Source organism: Larus michahellis, chromosome 9 (genome assembly GCF_964199755.1).
Source record: "Larus michahellis chromosome 9, bLarMic1.1, whole genome shotgun sequence".
Lineage (NCBI taxonomy): Eukaryota > Metazoa > Chordata > Aves > Charadriiformes > Laridae > Larus > Larus michahellis.
The window spans coordinates 28,849,854-28,864,885 of record NC_133904.1 but is presented as its reverse complement, the minus strand read 5'-3'; the positions used below and the strand labels follow the sequence as shown (position 1 = coordinate 28,864,885).

General features: G+C 45.4%; 1 protein-coding gene across 2 annotated transcripts in view; it reads right to left on the bottom strand.

Annotated features, from left to right (window-relative positions):
• Nucleotides 1-15,032, bottom strand: part of MED12 (mediator complex subunit 12) — a 39,188-nt gene that overhangs the window by 23,069 nt on the left and 1,087 nt on the right. For both annotated transcript variants that reach the window (XM_074599873.1, XM_074599874.1), the window contains exons 3-19: nt 14,388-14,579; nt 12,580-12,739; nt 11,084-11,259; nt 10,689-10,799; nt 9,887-10,141; nt 7,731-7,877; nt 7,340-7,439; nt 6,754-6,890; nt 5,785-5,916; nt 5,262-5,388; nt 4,373-4,602; nt 3,865-3,945; nt 2,745-2,918; nt 2,323-2,467; nt 1,269-1,387; nt 991-1,134; nt 32-195 (exon numbers count right to left, since the gene is read on the bottom strand). In XM_074599873.1, the coding sequence (XP_074455974.1) occupies nt 32-195; nt 991-1,134; nt 1,269-1,387; nt 2,323-2,467; nt 2,745-2,918; nt 3,865-3,945; nt 4,373-4,602; nt 5,262-5,388; nt 5,785-5,916; nt 6,754-6,890; nt 7,340-7,439; nt 7,731-7,877; nt 9,887-10,141; nt 10,689-10,799; nt 11,084-11,259; nt 12,580-12,739; nt 14,388-14,579 (2,594 nt within the window). The remainder of the gene's footprint in view (nt 1-31; nt 196-990; nt 1,135-1,268; nt 1,388-2,322; nt 2,468-2,744; nt 2,919-3,864; nt 3,946-4,372; nt 4,603-5,261; nt 5,389-5,784; nt 5,917-6,753; nt 6,891-7,339; nt 7,440-7,730; nt 7,878-9,886; nt 10,142-10,688; nt 10,800-11,083; nt 11,260-12,579; nt 12,740-14,387; nt 14,580-15,032) is intronic.

The following is a 15,032-nucleotide window of genomic DNA, read 5'->3' as shown; positions in this document are numbered from 1 at the left end:
CTTCCACATGGTGAGGGGAAGATTTCCTTACCCTTCAAAGACCTGAGCCATCTGGTCCTGGTTCAATATAAGGCAGGAGTGGTAGTGCCGCAGCACAGCCACGATGCACAGGCACAAGCTGGTGGTGTAGCTGCCAACAAGGTCGGAGGATTTCAACAGCAGTTCTGCCTCCACCACGCTCAGTTCATTCAGCAACTGTACCCAATGACAGAAAAACCCTTCAACAGCCACAGGGGTAAGGTACGGTCAGAAATGGAGCAGGCACACTACACCCACAGCCTATAGGACCTGCCAGGAAAGGGACTGGCAGGCGCTTTCTGCCTAGAGATGTACCCCTGGAACAGTTGGCACCCCATACTTAGGCCCAACGTCTCACTCGGGCAGTACAAAGGGGCTGTCAGTGCTTGTATGTCAGAGGGTGATTGGGATATGGCCACAGATAGCAGCAGGCAGCTTGTTTGGCAATTCTGTCCTGCATAAATCTCACTCAGCTCCCTTTTTAAGGCTAACAGCCTCAATTCTGTCAGCGACCATAGCAAGGCTTCAAGAGACACCTGGCACAGGCTGCAGAAACAGCAACAGGATTTCAGCAGGATCCAGAAGGCAGCCTGCACTGCCATGTGCCAAGGATCCTTCCAGGGGGGTGAGGTGGAAGAGCTGCCAGAGACAGACGAACCCCTTCTCACTCAGAACAAGGCCTTGCTGCAGCCAGGGACAGAGATGCGATGCAAGTCCTTTGGAGACAACCCTGAAGCCTTTGGAAGAATAATCCTCAGAAGAGAACATGTAAGACTACCTGCCACAAACAACCTACTCCTAACAGCTGCAGCCCAGGAGCACCGCCATGACCACCTAATCTGACCACCTCCATGACACAGGTCAGAGGGTCACCAATGATTCCAGGAGCAGTGCAGCTATCACACCACAGATCTGCTGTCTTTCAGGCTGATGATGCCCTCCCCAGGAAGCGTTTGAGCACACTGCACTTACCTGGATGGCAAAGTCGATAAGACCACTGATATTGAGTGAATACTCCATCAAGTCAAATATGAACTGCACGTGCTGTACCAGAGGCAGGTGGTATGACATTCCCAAGGCAAAGCTGGTGATCTGTTCCAAGACATTGCGAGATACCTGCAAGCGCAAGACGACACACAATACTATCTCCCCTTGCAGAAGTCCCTCAGCAGGCCCATCTCCCTTTCCCTCCAGGAAGCTGCTCTCAGTCAGGGCCCAAGAAGGATGGCAGTCTTCAAAGTTTCACATACCTGAGATGTGACTTGGTGCTGATCAAAGTGAGAAAGGTGCTGGAACTTTGCAAAAATATCTTCAGCTGTTGGGAATGCTTCTGGCTTGCTCTTTTTCCTCTTCTGTCCTTCCTCTCCACCTACCAAAGTTGGGAGGATCAGAAAATAGTATTAGGCTACCTTCCTCATCAGAGGAGGACCAGACATCAACGATCAGCACCTGCCGGTCCCTCAGCAAGACCAGCCCCTGCCATGCAGCACAGCCAAAAAGCCTGAGTCCCAGACCTTATGCTGATAAGGATCATCTTGAATTCAAAACAATAAACTGCTGAGGAAGGAATTCCTAACTTGAGAGTAACACCAGGATTAACATCTAGTTTATCCCAGATGAACATACTCCTTGAAAGGAGAAAATAGTTTCTCTCTCGATTTAGAGGTACACTGATTCCCTGAGGAAAACAGATGTTCTGGATTGGAGATGTTCAGTCTCAAAACTTCTTTGTCAGATCACCCCATCTTTTAAAGAATCATCTTTCTCCCACATTTCAAGTTGCCTTTCAGGAAGCAGACTAAGAGAGAAAAAAAGTCGTAGCCAGATTCTCAGCTGATGGAAGTCAGAGGCTTTCTATTGATTTTGACACAGCTATCCAAATTACACATCCTATGCATTTAGCGTGTGCCCCAAGCATAACGGTATGCTACATTTAATCAAGGTCTTTGCCGAACATGCATAGGCAAAGTCCTCTTTGCTTCTCGTGCACAGATCTAAATGCAAGAAAATAAAATTGAAAAGCCAAAATTTTGGTCACGGTCTCACTCTGAACCTTTATATGACTTAATCCTCCTATGAAGAGAAGTTCAATTAAACAGATTTTGTCAGGAGGCAATCAATTGCCTTACTTGCTGGTTAGTATGCTCGGGAACAGAGCACCGTTCCAGACTCTCAGTGACTGGTACAGCTTACCAGGCACTGTAGATTATATAAAATCCTTTCACTGTGAGACTTCAGACAAAGGAGCCAGCCAACTGGAAAGACGCTCCTACTTCAGAAAGGAGTGGCTTAAGCTCTACTAACCCGTCTCTGCAGTGCTCTTTCTGTTTAAGACTTTTAGAATGTCTTTGGTTATTTTCTTGATCGTATGCCGAGCATCATCCCGTTGTTTTCCAACCCCAAAAAGAACTACTAACCGCTGGTTACACTCATGACTGCATGACTCCTCCTAGGGAACCAAAAGAGACAACTGCATTAGCAACTATGAGGCTGAATGCTTTAATCTTCCTTCATAGCTGGATCTCTTAAAGGAAAAGGAAAGCTTCATCTCAGAAGTTGCTATGAGAGTAAGCAAGGAGACATCTTAAGTAGATCACCTCCTGCAGCAGCGCAGGAAAGCATGACTGTTCCTTACCCACCCAAAGCAGTACCGCAGGGAAACACAGCGGCCTCATGAACAGAGCACAAGGCAGTAACAGGGGAGCGGTTATAAGCAGATCTCATACCTGAGGAATAGGAAAGTGTGTTGCATACTGGATGTGCCGAGGCTGGTCATACAGGGATGCTAGCATTCCTTCCACAGACTTATCCTTCAGCAGAGGCTTTGCTTCCTTTTCAGGGTCTGGTTTCTCAGGGGAAGGGCTGGCTTTAGATTCACAATGCATTGGAGGAGAAAACATCTAGGGAGACATGAGAACAAAAAAAGCTAGGTAGGGAACATGGTCATGCAACAGTGAAGATTGCTGAAGGGAGGTACATCTGCTCAGGCCGAAAAAAGGGCAGGAAGAGGGCACGTTGGAGAAACATCCAGTTCTTGGGGCAATGACCAAGGCAACAAGCTAAGACACTATTCCCATTTCTGCTTCTGATCCATGTTGTATAATGAGTTAAAAACAATACGAAATAAATAATCACAACTTAGGATTTTGGAAACAACCATCTCCACGGAACAAGCAAGGATCCTGGGAAAGCCACATAGTTCTGTACATCACACCTAACATACCTTGAAAGACCAGAAATGGCTGCAGAAATGTAGTTACTCAGGGATTTTTTAACCACCACAAGTTATTTTTATTACTAAGTGCTTCAAAGCATTCTGCAACCATGAACTATGCCTGCAAATATTATGAAGAACCATAAAACTGAAGTAGTACTGAAGGCCACGCAGTACAGTGACAGCAGAACTGTGTCTTCTCCCAGGTGATCAAGAAAACCCCTGCCAACACTAACTGGTCACTCCCAATCTCCTGGTGGTATCACAGTCATCCATTTCCCACCCACTTCCAAGCAGCCCATTTCCTACCATGCCCAAACACTGGGCTAGTAGTGGCCAGAGCATAAGGGGTCCCAGGAATGACTGGGACTCACTCTACTCTGACAGACTCCAAACCGCGTAACCAGGTTATATGGACCTTTTTACAGTGTCAGCTGCCTTGCAACCCACCCAATTCCAGCACACTGGCTCTACAGTAGAGAGGGGAAAAAAATACTGAAAAGAAAATTGGTTCTGTTTTACCTTAAACCAGGACAGGGAGTACTCGCACAAAAGTAAGGCACGTGCTGTCCCTGGACCCACAACATACCGACCTACTTACTGAGTAGCAGGTAGAAAACGCAGGAACGTACCGAAAAGTCTGTCTTCTCCATGTCATCAAAGAGCATGCTGGAGTTGTGGTCGATGTCCATGGGCTCAGAAAGACCTGTGTCCTGGGAAGAGACAGAGAGCTTTACATCTCAGTGATGCACCAAGGAACAAGAGGGTATTTGTTTACTACAGCACTCAATGCCCATGTTGGACAGTAATAGCAGTATGACAACACACCCACGGTGCCTGGCAGTTGGAGCCTAATACACTGCAAATATCCCGGTACAGGTCTCATGCGGCACCTCATGATACGCTGCTCTGCTCCGAGCAGTGCAAGATTTTCCTGTCTACCCCTTTACATTCTGCAGGTCCTTTCCAGCCTTCTACTTTTGAAACTGAAATACTAGGGAAATAGGCTGGGGGAAGGAGAAGCATGAGTCACTGGTACCTCCTCCAGCAGGTAATAGCAAGGAGGCTGACAAGCTGGCAAAAACAGGCAAGCACAACACGGGAACATGTACAGGAGGGCCACGGTGCTCGTGCTCTCACCTCTAGCTTGATGCCACTGTTTCCCTCGGTCTCTTTCCTGTCATGCTCCTCAGCAGGGTCATCGAAGGGTGAGGGCGGGCGAGGCCCATGAGAATCCATGGCGAGATCACCCCGGGAGATGAGCGTGCACATATAGATGTTGTGAGAGAAGACATCATGTCGGATTAGCTCACAGAACAGCAGCACCAGGTTAAAAAACTCCACCTTCTCATTTTCCTTCCCAGGATCAGCTGCAAGGACAGCACAGAAAGTCAGGGCTACCAGAGTTCTTCTGCAGCACTCTGAGCAACACCAGCCACCTCACCTACGGCTAGAGAAAGTGTTTCCAGAGATCTCAACGTAGCAGATGACTAATACGCAGTTCTGAGATTACAGCAGGGACTAAAAACAGAAAGCCCAGATTCAACAGGTGGCAATTACGGGAGTCAAAAGCTCTCCAGTTAGCCACACAGACCAGAGGCAAAGGACTTTAGCCTGGAAGTGCCACTGCTGGGTGTACAAACAGTTGGCTGCATCATACAGAGTTGTACCCTGTCCCCCTTAATCTGCTTGCATTACTTCCACTGAGAAACTATTTCAGAGCTTTACCGCTTACTATTTAGAAACCCCCCTCTAGTTCTCAGACTGAATTAATCCCCGATTAGGCTATAGTAATTTATTCTTGGTCAACACTCTGTTAACAGAAGTGCTTCTGCATTATCCTTCTGTCACCTGGCCCTCCGGGCTGCTTTCCCTCCCTCTCCAAGGTATGCTCTGAATGGCAAGGAAGCCAGAGAGAGAGTGTTTAGGTGCATCCAGGACCAACACACTAGAGAACAGCACACAGATTCAAAGTTTGCAGGAGAGTGAAAGCTAGAAACCGGGGGGAACACAAATTCTTACTACATACTTAGCATAGGAGCTTGAGTGTCAAGGAACTGCATAAGGACATCCTGAAAGACAGGAGCACTGGCTGCTGAGAGAGAGCCCGAGGAGATGGAGCCCTTCTCATCCACGACTTCAGAGTCCCCACATCTCTGTGGAAACAGAAAAAAGTACCAACCACTGTCACAGAGGAGAAATTCACTATCCATAAACCCCAAAAAGAAGTCTTCAACCCAATTTTCCTATCTGGCACTTATAGGAAAGCCACCACACAGGTTTCTGGAAACTACTTCACAGTCTCCAAGTATGCCAGTACTTCCGCAGTGCAATCACCTGTCTTCAAACACATCCAAGAAATGGGATACACACCATCCCACAGGCTCATTTATGACCTACTTTGGGTTAGAGAGAGCAAATGCCATAATTAACAGCACCAGTGTCAAGAGGTATTGCGCCGATCAGCCTTTGCCTTTCAGTGTAAGATAATCGTAGTTCGGTAACCTCTGCTCTCCTTTAGTGCTGCAAGCCTTCCAGGAAAAAGGACTTACCTCAGCCTCTATCTCTGCCTGACGCTTCTCCAGGAGTTTGGCCACAACCATAGCCCTGTGGCGTCCAGAGCGTTTATAGCTGACAGCCCACTCGCACAGCAAGGCCACCACTGCGTCGTCATCTGGGGAGATCTGTTGAGACATACGCACTACAGTGAGAACCCGAGCCGAAGCGAAGAGAAGAGAACAGTCCTGAGGCCTCTGGTTGGATATAACAGCAAGTCTTCTTCTAGTAGAACAAAGCCTGAAGACTGCTACGTTCCCCTCTTCCTACCACGGAGGACAGATGTCAAGCTAAAGCCCTCCCGCTTTGTCTCTACATTGCGATATGAGGTGATCCACAGGCCTTGACAAATCTGTATGCTGGCTTTGCTTCAGAAAGTCATCTCTCTCCCAGCAGTACACCTATGGAGTGCTAATCTTAGCACAGAGCGAAACACAGCTTCTCGACAGCGTTATACAAAGTATGTAAACTACCAAACTACTAAATCCGCAGCTCACTTCCAGGAACACAGTTCACACTATGGTCCTACACATCATAAATATGTCACCTCCCAGGCTAAGAGGAACTTGAACTGTGAGCTCCCAGACTGCCAGGAAGCTGCTGCCACCCCAGAATTTGACAAGGCTAGCATATACTTCTCTCAGAGAGATAACATGTCTTTATCATCAATCTACTATCTGGACTGATGTCTTCCATCAGGAGACTCTCCTCAGTTAGCTGTGTGTATTTCTCAAGCTTAGAGGTATTTGTTAGCGTGGACTTTCTAGAGCAGAGACCCCCCCCATTCTCACTTTAGTACCTCCCCAACTTAGGGCTGCCTGAAATCTTTTTCAATGGAGATTGCATCTCTTGGCCAAAGGCCACTACCTAGTCAGCTCTCGGCAGATACAGCACAGTAACCGTGGAATATAAACAAGAACATAGCACATCCAAGACCAGGGCCCAGCAACAAAGTCCCAAGGCACCTCATGACTGTCTTTGGTTGGACCCAGCCCAAATATCCTGTTATACAAGGAATCCAAAGAGTTGCTGAAGTCAGATCTTTCAAAGCTGTGACTGTCCAGAACTTCTAAAGTGTGCAAGACACGGCCAATAGTGAAACCTAGAAGAGAACAGAGAAGAGAAATGTGTATTTGGCAACTGGTACAATGGACTACAGAGCAAAAGTTTCTGTGAGCACATTGCTCAGGAGACTGCCTAAAGAAAGCCGTACCAGACGGGAAAGGGTTCACCTAACTTAGCACCCTGACTCTCACAGCAGCCAACAGCAGATGTTAGGGGAAAGCATCAGAACATGGCACGTATGCAAGAGTATTGCTCTCTGGTACACATTTCCAGCTTCCAGTAAAGGAAACTCCCCCTATACCTGGGGAAACAGACCTATGCACGATTTTGTACTGGAAAGAAAGAGAGCCATTTGGTTTTTTTCACTGCTGACAGTAAACACCAACAGCAGCAAACAGGAAAAATTAAAGAAAATAGCCAGATGGGAAGTTTCTCAGGGTAACACACTGAACAGGGGGAGAGAAACTTTAACCTACAGCAAGTTACCTGCTGTGGTTTCCTGGCACTTGTCAAATGACCAGCGAACTTCCACAGCCTGGCCACGCTCCTTAATCTGCTGCTCAATTTCACGCAGCTTTGCTCGAACCTAAAAGCAATGGACTTGTGTAAACATATAAAAGGATGCCATCGAAGTCCTGTGTACAAAATTATGAGAAAACAAAGAGCATGACAGTAGTTCTACTCAAGGTCAGATTCTGCCCATCTTCCAAGGACATCACTCTCTTGCTTAACGCAGAATGGGAGCAGCTAATTCCTTGGGAGTGAGACAGCACCTCCAGCTCTGCTTATCACACAACATGAAAAGAAAATCCTGAAAGAGCCAAGATACAGCTATTATCCTGGACCACAAGAGCTCCCTTTTTTGAAGGCTGCTCACCTGCTGTGTAAAGGCTGAATTCCCTCCTGGCATGGGCAAGTTGGATGGGGCTATAGGCAGGTGGTCCAATGGAGAGCCGGTCTTTATCCTGCTATCAGTCAATGAGTAATGCCACACAAGGGCACTTGGGCAACACAAAATTATACTCTGCAACAGAGAGAAAAGTCAGGATCATTGAGCAAATCAAGGTGAAAACAATTAAATTCGATTGCTTTCCACAGAAATAACCGCTCCTTTATCCTACTGCCCAGGCATTCATCATCCTATACACATACTTACTATTTAGATTTTTTTGTTCTAAGCTCTGAAAGAGTCTTTGGGATAAAGACCATACGAGAGTAGAAAAAAGCAGACTAGTATTTTTGCTGCACTGTGTTTCTTGCCCTAGGTATGCTTAGGAAGCCAAGACCCGAGTTACATGTTGTCCAAAAGCAGCATCATGTTGCTGTAGAGCTCCCTGCTGCTTCTAAAGAGAACTTATTTTCTACAGCTCGCATCATCAATGCACAATCCAACCCTTGTGGTCCAGGAGCAGTATTTACATTAGTGACTTACAGCCCTCATCAAGAGTAAAGGGTGAGAAGTATGAGTCAACAGACCCAAAGTCATTACACTATGTTATTTAGTAATTACAAGTAGGATTATAGTAAGGGTTATAGTAACAATACTATTATATACGCGTTTTCATTCTTTTATCATCTTGTACAGACACCCACACAAACATAGACAAAACTTCATTGAACGATTCCCAGGACACACCCCTACAGCTTCTGGCTCACAAGGAGCGAGGCATTAAGATGGACAACCAAGGCTGTTTTAAACACTCAAACCAAAGAATCCATCATACCTTGGGAACACTTGAGCAAAGGTTAATTATGTACACTGTTAGAAATGCATCTGTGTCCTGCCTGACTCTACCCAGCCTTACCTTTCCTTAGGTAAACTCCCAAACGAAGGATTTTTATATTTAAAAAGACATGTTTTATCACACAGAATCTAGGAAAAAAACAACTTTAAACTTCTTAAACTGAAAGTGACCAAGAAAGATTTAATAGGAATACAAAGGGGTTGTTTATAACCCCCACATTGCTCTCTAGCCCTTGCAGACAGATCCTTACTTCTAACCAACCGCACTCTAGGAATTTTCTTTCTACCCTGTTTGAGAGCTAGCTGGCTGGCTGCTCCTTAATCCTGTCAGGGCTCCTTGATCTCAAGTTTCTCTGTTGAGATGCAGGTTCCCAAGCTCTGTGCTCTCTTCCCACCCACCTCCTGCTCCATCCTGCACTCTCTGGAATCTCCTGTGCTTTAACACGCTCCTCTCCTACCCTGGAAGGGGCGATCTCCACTCCTCCTGCAGGGACTCACCTAACCTAGTCACTCTCCTCTTGAAGGAGAAAAAACACAACCACAAACACACGCACTGAACAGAACTCACCTATCTCCCTCTGACACAAGGACAGTATGGACCAAGTCTCACAGTGACACAACAGCATTTGCCTTTCTAACATCTATCAATAAGGCTTCAGCATCCTTGCCCTTTTACTGCAAGGTAAAATTTAATCAATTCCAAGTATAAAGATTATGAGTTTGGAGTGACTCCTTTTCCTAGCCTGCTGACACTCCTGAGGAGAGCGATCTGCCTCAACCACTGAAGTTCTTCCATAAAGAAGTGGGAGGGGTTGTTTTTTGTGTGCGCTGGTTGTTTGGCTTGGGTTTTTTTTGTTCTATGGGGGTGGGTTTTTCTGATGGGGACTTGTTTGTTTTTAAGAGTTCACAAAATTACACTCTTTCATTTCTGGCATAATTTCCTTTCCTAGATGACAACACGCTACTGAGATATATAAGATGAAATAACCCTTTCTTTCTCATGCCCTCTTCTGCAAAACTTTTCCAGCCATCTGAGGCACCTGTGAATAGAGCAAAAGGCTCTAATCACAACCCAATTTTCTTATGCAGGTCAGTCAAGGGCACTGCTACAGCACTGATGTTTGCTATCAAAGCTCTGTAGCACATCGGCAAAGACCTACCCTTTGACAATCGTGGTCTGATATTTCTGTACAAGTTGCCGATTCAGGTCATAATGATTCTTCTGCAATGGCATACAATATAAACTATCCCTGTTGAGCCCACTGTCACCAACAACTACTCAAACCTACCTGGAGGATGCAGCTGAGCCCATATACCACTGGCCGGTGCTGGGGGCACAGCAGTAAGTCACTGAAAGGGCTGGGAGGAGGATTCCCTGCAGCTGGCTGAGGGGTGGGAGTTGAAGGAAGAGCATTCCCTGTCTGGGCAGACAGGATGTGGGGTGGGTGCCCGCCAGCACCATCCAGCTGCATAGCAAGCCTGCGGGTGCAGAAGTAGGCCAGACGTCTGGACAGGTACGCAGACTGCACAAACTCTCCAGAGTACTGTAGGGAAGAGGGAGGGAGGAAAACGTCCTCATTACAAGCAACACAAGAGAAACCCTTGAACCTCTCAAAGTAGTATCATGCGTTGCACTGCCTTGCAGAAACAGTCCATTTTCACAGAGCTTCTTAGCATCATCAATCACCTGCTGGCTACAGAAAAACCTTTTAAATGGTCTATGGCAATAACTTGATGTATCTAAATGTACCCACACCCACCCAGCCTTCACAGGGCTTCAAAGGTCTGTCTACAATCTGTCGCAAAAGAAAGAAAAGCCGTTTCCACATAGTGGTGCATAATGAGTCCAACTATCACAGCTATGATGCAGGCACGGATTGCCAAGTCCAGTGCAGGGAAACAGGGTTAAAGGAGAAAGAAGCAGAAGAGACCAAGACTAAAAAGGTTTCCTTGCATGAGCTAAGAACAATTCTCAGAGGGACACTCCCTAGTGTTCTCAGCGCAGAATAGCTCATCATCCCTTAGGCAATAGGAAGGTGACTGACAACAGCAGAAGTAAGTGCTCTCCTGAAGCAAGTACGTATTTCTCACCCGCAGCAGCAGGGGTAGGAGCATTTTCAGAAATTCATCTTCTCCTGACCGTATCTTCTCAAAGCACTCGAGGACCCACGTCAGGAATTCATGCCGGTCCAGCATGCCATCCTGCACACAGATAAAGGCAGAGCAAACAGACAAAAGCTGAAGCAACATCCACTAAGGAAAGGCAGAGCAGCAGCAGCTGCTTGCTTTCTATCAGTGGAAATAACTCTAGAAGCTTGTGAAGTTCTGTACTATCCCTGTTCTACTACAGAGCACAGAACTGCATCCAGCCCTAACAGTCTATTCACAGGAAAAGAGAATATCGTGCAAAAACAAATCACTTGCACCCACTTCCCCTAGCCCTCCTCTGCCACGCCCCCACCCAGCAGCCCCCTCCAGTCCCTCACCTGGAACATGAACATAGCTAGTTTCTCATTGTAGTCCCACTGCTTCAAAGCTTGTTCAACCTCTTGTGGCATTGGCCCAGATGGTGAGCCACAGCCTTGCCCTGGGAGCTGCCTATAGAACTCCGCAATTTTCTGCAGCTGCTCTGACAGGTACTTGGTGATGATCTGTGTCCATTCTGGAGAAGAGGAAATAGGTTAGCAAGAAGTGCCATGGTAAACAGAGGCAGGAAAGAACCAGGCTGGTGCGCAGGTGGAAACCCAAAAAATATCCTGTCATTTGAAAAGGACAGGAAGACAAAGAAAGAAAAGTAAGTGCCACAATATTAGCTTTGCTTGTGGACAGGGGGTGGCAGGGAAGAAGAGATATCCAAAGAAATAGGGAACAAGGGGAAAAACTTCTGTGTTTGGGGGGCAGGGTTACTTTTGTACAAGAAACGTTGTGAAGAAAGATTCCTCTCAACAACCGCACTTGTTGAGAATCAGCAGGCAGAGAGAAGAGGCTTTCCAGCGGGGAGCAGTGTTAGGCCAGCCTGGTTTAGCATCCTCGATAATCTGACAGACAGCAGAAACACTGGAAACTCTTCAACTCTAAACTTGTTCTTAATCTCTTTCAGATATCAGTGTAAAGCCATGATCAATAGTTTTTTTCAATAATTGTTTTTACTAAAACCTAATTGCGTAAGAGAAACTCAAAATACAAAGTGACAGCACGATTACACTCCTCTGGGACAATGGAGATGGCAAAACCCAAGGTGAAATATGCAAGAATGTGAAAAAAGCAACACTTACAGGGTGAGCAGTAGGACAAACACTCAAAGGCACAGGAAAGTAAATGAAATAAATACATCTAACAACGCAATCAGCCTCCAGAAATAGAGCTAAGAAGCCTGTGTAATTTTTATACCAAAGATAAGCAAGAAGGGAAAAAAAAAAAGTATACATGGACTTCAGCTGCTAATACTTCTTTTGAAAGGAATGTGGTTGGCACCCGTAGACACAGCCATACAAACCAGAAAAAAACAGGGCAGCTCTTCTAGACTACAGCAATCTGAAGCCGGCCAGGATGCAAAGGATGTTAGATATGGGATCCAGTAAGGCTTAACGAAATTGGAAACACAAACAAGGAATAACACACCAGAATTCTCTGGGAAACATACGTACTCACTTAAGAAGCTAATCAGTCATCGTTAAACTATAGTGTTTAAGTCTTTGTAGGGTAAGAAAAAAAAAAAACGGGTTGTACAGCAAAGGAGCAACGTAGAACTCAATGGGGAGCAAGAAGAGGTAAGCTCTCAGGAAGTACTTGTGGCTGTTAACACTTATTTTTCAACAGCGTACTCTCACAGGTGGGCCCTGTTGTTTCAGACAGTTATGCGTGCCGGAGCACCGCAGAAAACAAGTTTATATGAATTTCCAGGCTACCTCCTACTATTCAAAAGCAGGCTGAGAAGGAAACATCTGGGATGGACAAAAACAGCGCTCACAAAAGTGCTTACCAATGAAGGGATCAATGACATGACGCTTTTTCACCTTGGTTTCCGTGATGGCAGCATAATAGGCACAAGTCATTTTGATGAGCCAGGCTGCTCTCATTACTGGGACAGTGTATTTCGCCAGATAACCAAAGACCTCTTCCTTTTTGCTAAAGATGGGCACCTGTAACAGAATTGAGAGGGAGAATTGCAACCAAGGACTTAGACGGGAACTATTCCAAAGCAACCTCTAGTCAGAAAGCAACAGTACCAGAGCTGCATTTCAGTATAAACAGAAACAAAACAAATTGAAAGCCGACAGAAAACAGAATTACATCACTGTAAATCCACACCCTGAATCCTGCAAACAACTTTGAGGATATCCTCCAGAATGGATATAAACAACTAGAAAAGATACAGACTAAGGACTGAGCGAGAAACACAGAATATCTGCTATATAGACTGAAGATTTTCGTTTATGTAAACAAAACACAGTGGTTACAAAAGTCTTGTAATATCATGAGTAACAAACAGAAGACTGGCAGAAACAAGGAATTGAGTACCACAGTAGAAAGAAATGCATTAATTCAAGATTCAAAGATCAAGCTACAACATGGGAGGATACCAGTGAAATCATCACACTGCTGATCTATAAACCAGGAAACAATAACACATCACAGCTGTGGGGCTCGTTTCCACAGGATATTACGGAGAGCAAAAGTATGCCTGGGTTCAGAGAGGAATGACACAAATTCACAGAGAACAGGTCCATTTGGTGTTATCTCAAAGTCCCTGAACTACCGACAGTTCGATTGCTTTGCTATGTTTCTTACATTCTTCCCGATTAGTCTACAATGGCTCAAAGACACAGACTACTTGGCTACCGACAGTTGCTGCTTTCATGATTAAGTCCACGAAAATTGATGGAGCCCATTGCAGGAAACTGGGGAAGGCCTTGAAAGGTTCAAGCTTTCACAGTGACTTCAGGAAACCGACAGACAACATGCAAAGGAGGACACAAGGACTACATTTATAGAGAGACAGGTTCTGGGAAAATCTGATTATTTTTCCCCCAAGAGTGACTCAGAACTCCAAGGACCAGACAAACTCCAGCTTCTAAACTACATGCTCTGCTACCATTTCACAACTGGGAGCTGTGTTTTTCCACAAGGCATACTAGATTCCTGAGTTCCTTGTTTATAGGCCCACCCTGATATAGAGCTAGCTCCCCTTGCTGTCGGGCACGACAAAATGGCTAAATAAGACCCTTCTTTCTTCTTTCATACTCTACAGAATTCAATGCTACCAGGGAAATATCTAGCCCTAGACCTCAGAGCACAGAAATGCTCTAGCCTGGCTGAGACCAAGCTATAATACACATACTTTTCTCAGCTTAAAACCAGAAATGTGTCACTGCAACAGAAGACTGGGAAGTCACTCAGCTGATTATTTCACTTAATTCTCACTGTGACTTCTGAGAATTTGAAAAACCCTCCACAATAGAAATGGTCCTAACCTAAACAATGGACCAAAGGCAACAATGGCAGCTATTCTGAAAGACATCCAAACCTTAAAGTCAAGTATCATACATGCCAAAAGGCAAAGCTGAGCCCAACCTCCAAACAACAGACGAGGGACCAGTTCTTTGAGTGGGAATGACTAGAGCCAGTGCACTACAAATCCTGGATACGCTCTTCAATCTGAAAGTTTTAAGAGATGCAGAAAGAAGAAACGTCTCCAAATAGAAAAAAAAACTTCTACTATACAAACACTTCAGAAACAAGCACAGAATAAATGCTCTGCCCTGCCAGGTAGCCTCTCCTGTAACATACCTTTTTAGCAAGATGAGTGAGGGGCTTAGTTCCAGCCAGATCTGTGAACCAGTTGTTTATGGCACTCTGAGAACGTGCTGTCACCAACCAAAAGTTATCCTTCTGATTCACCTGGGGTTTCCGTCTTCCCGTGTCAGGCAGCGTATTGCATCGCAGCTTTTCTGCAATAATACTGCTAAAATTTGAACTGATCTGGAACAAAAAGAACAAAAGGATGAGTTACATTTCACAGGTCAAAGATCTATTCTATACACTTAAAACCTCATTTTTCGCTCCTACCAGAAGTCTCACCAGTATCAACTTTTGAAACACAAAAAACCTGCTAATAATTTCCTTTGGTATATTTGCAAAGAGGAATGCTTCTAGACAACTCTTACAATAACCGAGCAGGGACTCCAGTTGAGACAGACACAACTCTTTATAAATACTTGTCAAACCAAACAGAAGGCTTCTTGGACAGATGTCAGCCAAGGAAAACAAATATACTGTGCTTATTGATTGCCTTCCATCCCAGGTCATTACTAGTCCTCTTGTCCAGGAGGCCAGGAAGTTAACATCTTGATTTTAGAGACTGAAAAAATGGAGTTGAAGCCTGTCATAAAAGTCCCATGTTTAAATTGCCAGATGTTTCAAGAAATCTTACTT